Source organism: Hevea brasiliensis, chromosome 1 (assembly GCF_030052815.1).
Source record: "Hevea brasiliensis isolate MT/VB/25A 57/8 chromosome 1, ASM3005281v1, whole genome shotgun sequence".
NCBI lineage: Eukaryota > Viridiplantae > Streptophyta > Magnoliopsida > Malpighiales > Euphorbiaceae > Hevea > Hevea brasiliensis.
This window is the reverse complement of record NC_079493.1, coordinates 124,420,867-124,429,814: the sequence shown is the minus strand read 5'-3', so window position 1 is coordinate 124,429,814 and position 8,948 is coordinate 124,420,867. Positions and strand designations below refer to the sequence as shown.

The 8,948-nt window shown below is 28.7% G+C and overlaps 1 protein-coding gene across 1 annotated transcript; it reads left to right on the top strand.

Moving 5' to 3' along the window:
- The first annotated feature begins 5,858 nt into the window (after positions 1-5,858).
- Positions 5,859-8,584, top strand: LOC110634254 (protein ACCELERATED CELL DEATH 6). The gene is given in 6 exon segments (XM_021783196.2): positions 5,859-6,008; positions 6,076-6,549; positions 6,717-6,770; positions 6,773-6,865; positions 6,962-7,509; positions 7,683-8,584. Coding segments are annotated over 6 exon segments (1,851 nt in total). The 5' UTR covers positions 5,859-5,938; the 3' UTR covers positions 8,295-8,584.
- The last annotated feature ends 364 nt before the right edge of the window (positions 8,585-8,948 follow it).

The window sequence follows — 8,948 nt, the reverse complement described above, 5'->3', positions numbered from 1 at the left end:
CAACTCCCCGGCAACGGCGCCAAAAACTTGATGCGTCCCAACCGCAAGTGCACGGGTCGTACAAGTAGTATAGAAAAATATCGATCCCACGAGGAGTTGTGTTAATGATTGAATTTTCGATATAAAAGTTGACTAAATTGAAGTATTTATGAAATTAAAATAATGGATTAATGGGTAATGGAGTATGAAATCTAAATGTGCAAAATTAATATTCTATTCAACAATGTATTAATTAAACTAAAATTGCATCAAATTGAAATAAGCAAGTTCAAATATGGCAATATTTAAAATGGCAAATGATTAAATCCGATTAGAAATTAACAATGGTAAAAAGGTGATTCCGGAGTTCGGGATTTCATATTCGAGCTATTTTGGGATTTTAAATTGGTTGTCCAATCTTATGAAACTTATGAGTTTTAAGGAGATTAATTCTTAAATCCTTTGAATTCCCTTTCGAGTGAGACAAAGAGTGCCTTAATCAAACTAATCCTACTTTCGTGGACTTAGAGTTAATTAAGATCCATTAAGTTCTTTAATTAATCTGTGAATCCTCTTAATCCTTAGCCTATTTCTAGGTCTAAGTTAATTAAGTCCAATTTCCTGATTATCTATCACAAGGCCTTCTCCTTTCGATTGCTTCAACCATGGATTAAGAATATTACTCAATGGGATCCTACACTAAGCATGTCATTAAGCATACAAGAAATGAATAAAACTCATTAAGACCACAAAATATGGATTACCCAATCAAAATCCACAAAATATCTCAAATATTACAACCCTTACTCTAGAATCAAAAGTAAACTACTCACTATCCATAATGCTTACAAGATATGATGAGTTTAAATGGAAATAAAGCTTTAATCTAAGCTAAGAAGTAAGAAATTAAACACTAGAAATGTAGAAAAGTGTAAGGAAAGAAAGAAATCTGCAAATCTTAGTTGAGAATGGTGTGGAAGGTGAAGATGGCTCTTCAAATTCTGCTCAGCCCCTCTCCTTTTCTTCTTTGCTCCTTGTCCCCCTCTAAAATGGGAAAATGAGACTATATATAGCATTTTTCTGACATGGAGCCCTAAAATAGTATGTTCTAGGAGGAATACATTAAGGGAATCTTACTGACTCATTAATGAACTCTTTATGGGATTTGCATAAGTGGGTGCATAAGTTATCTGATCCCTTATGCGATTCAGTTCTGGGCCACTTATGCAAAGCGCATGACTTGGTGCATAGGTTATGCACAATTCCGTGAAGGTGCATAAGGGAGGTGGGAATGTGCATAAGCTATCTTTGTCTCCTTATGCACACTTGGTGGATTCAGAGCAGTGATCTTTCTCCTTATGCGAATCTGCATAGCTTATGCGGCAAGTTATGCACAATTTGGTCAATGCATATTTCAGCTTGAAAACTTGTTTTTGACATCTTTGGCTATAGAAGACACTCCTCAATGGCAAAATTCTCTTCAGTCCTTCAAAAACACCATTTTTCCTACAAAACAAAGTAAAAATTACAAATTAATCCAAAATCGACAATTATGAAAAACTAACTAATTTACTAATGAAATTAGCTAAAGATAACTAATAATAGAATAAAATGGCTATAAAATTAGACCTAAATGACTATGCAAAATGTATGCATCATGTAGTAGGTGATTTTGGAAGTTGTGGATAGTTACATAAAGTTATTGGAAGTTGTGAAAGTGGGCTAGCAGGGAGAGAAAAGTGGAAATGGTGAAAAATGTGATAACTACCCAGCCAGTTGGCTACAAAGCAAGTAGAAGTAAAGGAACACATAATTAATCAATTAATACCTAATAGATATATTGTCTTATCTTAAATTTTCTCTAGTTTAGCAATCTTTATATTTTCAAGCAATTTTTTATTCTTTTAGCCAATCAATCAATATTTTATTATCAATTTAAGCAATTAATTTACATTTTTCCTATACATATTTCAATTTCTATAAGTCATCTTTTCAATTTTCAATACAAATTACAGTTTTCATGTCCTTTTTTTTTTTTTCAAGCAATCCATTCACTTAATTTTTGATGCACAATTTATTTTTCTAGCAATGATTTTATTTTCTCGAAACAATCAATTGACATTTTTAATGCATAAATTTATTTTTTCAAATGATCAATTTACCTTTCTGTAAAGTAATCAATTTACATTTTCGATACACAGATTTACCTTTCCTGTAAAGTGATCAATTTATTTTTTCAATGCACATATTTAATTTTCAGTCAAGCGTTTAATTTACTTTTCCAATGCGATATTTATATTTTTCACAATGATCAATTTACTTTTCAAGCACATTTTTACTTTTTAATGCACAAGTCTCCTTTCAAGTTTTATCAAGTGATAAAATTCTCTCCCATTTTCACAAAAGTTGAACGAGTATATATCTTAACGAAGCGCATCCTAATAGAGTTAAAAAACTCAAGAAAATATTAGGTCATTTTTTCCTGTCAATTGTTCTATTCATAAATCAAATCGGCGGGCATTTATTTCACATTAGGATCGTAGGCGTCCTTGGTAGGCTCGCAATTTAGTTTACACGTGAGAAAATATCATATATATTTTTGACACGCATAAATTAAATAAAATTAATTTAATAGGGAAACACTAAGAAAACAAAAGCTACTCTATTTGTTGTGTAAAATAATTCATATAAAATATATTTTTTATAGAAATTATTTTTTTAAAATTATTTTTTTCTAAAAATATTTTATATTATTTATTAAATTATTGGTAAATATTTTAATGTACACCTTGTCATAATAATAACATATATATATAAATGCAATTTTTTACGTACGTTATTATTGAAGGGTGTTGACGGGAGAGCATCCAAAAAATTAAGTTGATACAGGAATTCGGATGGTGAGATTTCAATGCATTGAGTGTCTCAATTAATGTGATAAATGATAGCTGACTTTAATTCACATGAGGCAAGTTTTCAATTACTGTAAAGACTTTTCAAGCTACGAGATCTTCTTTCAATTATCGTCCATGATTCTAAAATTAGCACTTTACCATTGGCATTGGGAGAATTTTTTTTTTTAAATAATGAAAGTGTTTTTAAGATTTAAAAATTTTATGGAAAATTATCTTAATTTTTTTTGTGAATTTGTTTTTTTACCACATTTTTATCATATCTATTGTACTAATTTGAGAAAAAAAAATCAAGAATTGTATTTTTTAGAAATAAAATTTTTTTTTTTGACATAATTCTGTAAATAAGTCTATCATCTTTTTGATAATTTTTGTATTTTTTTTCTGAAATTTGCATTTTTTTAGTACAATGTGCCTTTGAATTATAATCATATGCGTAGATATGTATTTCTACGTACCCAGTTCTTGTCTTGACTCTCGCAGTGTGATAGAATAAAAATAAAACAAGATAGTTAAGATCAAATATACGCAAGTGTAATTAAATAAACATATAATGGGATTTAAACATTTATCTATATTATGATAATTTAAGACTAAGAACCATCTTAAAAGTAGTTTTTACAATTTAATAATATTTTCTCTCTTTAATTTTTTAATTCTTTTAAAAAAATGTAGAAATAAAATTATAATTTTATTATTTTAAAAAATAACTTTCATTTCAAATTTTTTTGACATTATTATTAGAGTTATTATTAAAAAAATATTTTAAAATATATTAATTAAAAAATATTTAAAAATAATTTAAAATTAAATTTAATAAATTTTAATTATAAAAATATTAAAATAACAAAATTACTTTTTCAAAGATATTTAAAATAATTTTTTCTAAAATACAATTTTTACATTCCGACCTTAATACCAAACAACCATTATATTAAAATATAAAATCACTATCATCTTTTATTATTATTTTTTTTACATTATTTTTCTTCTTCCCATCCATATATATTGCAAGAATCAGGATCTAATATTATTATGTCTATTACGAATATATCCTTATCATCTTGCTTGCTCCAATTTTACTTTTTCTTTTTTTTTTTTTCCAAAATTTGCATTTCTTTAATAGGACGTACACCTTGTCATAATAATAAAATATATGTGGGTGCAACTTTTATCGACCTTATTATTGAAGGGTGGTGACTGGAGAGCGCCCCAAAAATTAAGACTTTCAATGTGTTGGGCGTTTCAATAAATGTGATATATGTGTACCCTTCATTGTATTGTTAAATTAGAATTAAATCACTTATGTACTGAAAAAATTGTTCACTATACATGCCTTCTGCCACTTATGAAAAATTATTTTAATTTTTTTTGTGAACTCACCTTTTACTGCAGTTTTAATTTTTTGATATAAATATGGCTTGAAAAGTTTTTACTCTCTCAATTTTTTAATAAAACAATTTTACTAATTAAATTAAGATAATATCAAAATTCTATTAATTCAATCATTATGTAGTCAGAGACCAACGAGTGCCAACAAAAAAATTTATCCATGTAATTTTATGAAAAAAATTATAAATATATATTAAATATTATTTTCATCCCTAAAAATAATTGACCCCAGAATCGTCTTTTCTGCCAATTATTGTTTAAAATTTTAATTTTAAACGTTTTGATTAATTTCATTTTACCAATTTCATTAAGACAATTCTGCTTGCATAATTTTAATCTATTTTAAATTAATTAATTGTTTAAATTGAATTTTATAATTTTATATTTTATATTTCAAACTCCTAATTTCATTCATTGTTTGGTTAAATTATAATTTTCAAATCTACTTGGCTTTATAATTATAGTTCAATTAAAAACTCAACTCCTAGAAGAAACAATATATTTCTATATTACTTATACGACTCTTACATTTGTGCTCAGTGTGTATCAATAATAATAAAAATAAACTTTTGTAAAATAATATGTAACATAGTACATTAAATTTTTTTATCACTTGTATATTAAATTTTTTTATCACTGTTAAAATTTGGAATAAATTAATTAATTATAAATAAAAAATTAATATTAAAAATATATCTTTATATATTATTTAAAATATTAAAAAATTATGTAAATGAATTAAATTAATTTTAAAATATAAAATTGACCTTAATTTATTTTTTTATTAATTTCATCAATAAAATTCATTTATTAAAACTATTAAAAATATTCTATATGATATATAATTTTAATTTTTCTTTATAAAATTAAGTGATTGACCCACTCAATATAATGTGGCTCCACAACTAATTATAATAATTAACAATATTTAAATAATTTATTTCAAAATTTATTTATTCATATTTTTTATTAATTCATATTAATAATATTTATCATAATTTAATATTTTGTTAAATTAATAAATAATACTAATTTTTAAATATTTATAAAATATTTAATATAATTTATTCACTATACTAATTTTATTAATTTGCTAAATAAATATCAATGCTTCTTTACATATAAATAATATGAATACTTTAAAAATTTTTTATATTATATAGTTATTAATTTTATATACAATTTTCAAAATTTTTTGTATACAATAAATAATAATTTTTAATTTTACAAATTAATCCTTATATGTTTATTAATTATAAAAATATAAGAGCTTATTTGTAAATAGTTATAATATTTATGATTATTTTATAAAATATATGGATGATTTTACAATTAAAAAATTTTTTTAAAGACCTTAAAGTAATTAGTACATAATTTTAAGAACAAAAAAGTAATTGGACGCTTCTTAAAGTAGTATCTAATAGCCAAACACTAATTTTTCAGCAATTATACTTTTTTTTAATTTTTTATTTGTTGATCGCTATCTACATGAACAACCAGCTCTCTCTCTCTTCCATATCAATTAAGCCTACACATATTGCTCTATCATACATTTTATCTTGCTCAGTACACGTTTTAGGATTTTCAGAATAGCTGTGTCTTGGGAAAAAAAAAAAAAAAACTACGGAAGCTGAAAACTACAAAACCAGACGCCAATGGATCAAAGCCAATTCCCAGTTTCCAGTGACAATGATTCAAATAAGCAATCCCAAGCGATTGAAGAGGGTAAGTTTTGTGTAATCCAAACATATTTGCTTTGAATTCCCCTTTAATATGTATTAGCTCTTGACAGAGAGAGAAAGACGGTACTACTTGCCACTGTATAAAGCAGCTCTGAGAGGTGATTGGGAAGCTGCAAGTAGAATTTTTTGTGATGATCCTGGTGCAGTAACTGCTAAGATTTCAGGCATTGGAGAGATTACTCTTCATGTTGCAATTGGCAAAGGTCGCTCTTCCATAAGATTCATACAGAAGCTTGTAGAATTAATGCCAGCGGATTTCTTAGTAGCGGCAAATAATGATGGTGAAACACCTCTTCATTATGCTGCTATTGCAGGAAATGTTCAAGCAATAAGGATCTTGGTGACAAAGAATCGAGCGGTGCTGGATATAGAAAACAGATATGGCAGTCTCCCACTTCATTATGCTGCCCAATTTTGCCAAAAGGAAGCAGTTTCCTATCTTTTGTCAGTGACAGATCTAAGTGAATTCTCAGGCATACATGGCGTCAGACTTGTCAATCTTTTAATAATTGCTGATTTCTATGGTCGGTATCATCTTCAAAAGTCAATTTAGCAAAGTTAGGATTCTTAATTGTAGTCCTAATTAATTGTGAATCACTTATTATCTCTTGCAACTCCCTTTTCATCCAAATATTTGCAGGGAAGCCATTTTTCCTTTTCCAATGATCTCAACGTCTATTTCCTTTTGCAGATATGGCCCTTGATGTACTACGGAGATATCCCAAATTAGCTATTGAAAGAGATTATGAAGGACAACTGCCTTGGCGACGTTGGCAAATAAGCCTCATGCATTTCCAAGTGGAAGCAACCTTGGGTTTTGTGATCGCTTGTTGTATCGATGTTCGTTTCACAATTTTAACCCATTTTTGTAATTTATTCATGTGGCAGCAGCACTATGCATTCTAAGTACTAACAAGAGTTGGTCTATCATTGCAGTTGCTTCGGTACATTCAGATGGTGTCCCTCGAGGTGGAGATTTGGAAAGTATAGCTGACAGTTTAAAAGAATACCAAAAAGAATCAAAGAAATTTGGGTTTCTACACAACATAAAGAATACAAAGTTGAAGCACATTCTAGCATTAGAGCTACTCAGACTCTTGATTACGGAAGCTTTAGACGCAAGACCCTCAGAAACTCGCATGCTACTGAAAAATCCAGTACACACTTCTGCTACATTGGGGATTTATGAAGTGGTTGTAGAGATTATAAAGGCCTACCCTGAATCAGTTTGGGTTGTTGATGATGATGGAAGGAACATTTTTCATTTGGCAATAATTCACCGCCATAAGTTTATTTTCTCTCTCCTAAATGGACTGAGTCCGCAAAATAAGCATCATCTTGTTACCTCGTCAACAGATAGTTACGGCGAAAACATGTTACATTTAGCTGCGAGGTTGCAACCATCAGATGAGATCCGGGGCACTCCATCAGACAAGAACTCTGGTGCTGCTCTGAAAATGCATTCGGATATGCAATGGTTTAAGGTTATACATATGCATTTTTGGATTCCCTTTCAAATTCATCTATTTCCTTATCCTTTCCATTCTTTAATTTTTTTTGTTCGCTTGGTTCTAAGTAGGATTGGAACTCTAAACTTTACAGTCTAGGAAAATACCATTGAGTTAAATTCTATCTTTTGTTTCTGAATTCTTTGCAGGATGTAGAAAAGATTGTCCAAACATTATACCGAGAAATGAGAAACCGTAAAGGGTATACTCCGAGAATGAAATTTTACGAGGAACATGAGTATCTTGCCGAGCATGCAGATAGATGGATGAAAACTATAACTTCAACATGCATGGTCGTACCAACACTTGTCATCACAGTTGCTTTTGCGGCTGCTTTTACTGTGCCAGGGGGCAATACCCAGGATCAAGGAATCCCGATCTATTTAAATCAAATTTCATTTATGATTTTTGCAGTATCAGACGCTCTGGCATTCTTCTCTTCATGCACTTCATTGCTAATGTTTATATGCATATTCAATTCAGACTATTCAGAAGAAAATGCTGTCAGATCTTTCAAATTGTTCACCTTCGGTTTTATCGCTCTATTCTTTTCAATAGCAACTATGTTTGCAGCGTTTGGTGCTTCCCTTCACATTGTCCTTTCTCAAAAAGTGGAATGGATTGCAGCTCCCATTAGCTTACTATCCTGTGTACCAGCGGCCTTATTCGCATATTTCCAGTTTCCTCAGTGGTTCAGTGTAGCCTATTCAGCATTTAAACCTAGCATTATACCTCAACATACTGAGGAAATCATCTTTTAGTCACAGAAATTCTGTGAATGATGTCCCCACTAAGCTAATTTTCATCTTCAATTTCTTTTGTATGTCTTATCAATATTTATGCAACATTAATGTTCCCTTTGCATTTGTGTGCGGTTTGTAACGTTGTTTATTTATTTGTATGGTATGTATTTGTGGCTGTATTATCTTCTATATGAAGACTAGCTAATAAACATTAGCTACATTCCTATGTGATGCCTTCTTCATGTTTGTATTTATTAAAATTTGATTTTTCAAGTTTTTACCAAGAACTCAGTTTAAGTTCTAATTAATTGCGCGTTGATATATATAATACAACTGCAAATTTTCATTCCTCTTTCTATTTTATATAACAAATTATTTGTTTACTTTCATACTTTTTAGTAATTTAAGCATCTTAAATTTAAATTTTACGACTCCATACTTTCCAGTTTCGATAACCTGTTTAATAAGCAATGTCCTGGATTGAGAAATTGACAAATGTCACAGATGATTTGGATGGCGTACATCAAATAAATCGGTTTATGCTCAGCAGCAATTTTTGAAGGTGATTCTCTCATAAATCCACGGAGAATGAAAAGCTTAAGCTATTCTTTTTATCTTAACTTGGTTTTTAAAATCCGAAAATCACAATTCGATTTACATTATTTTTCTTCC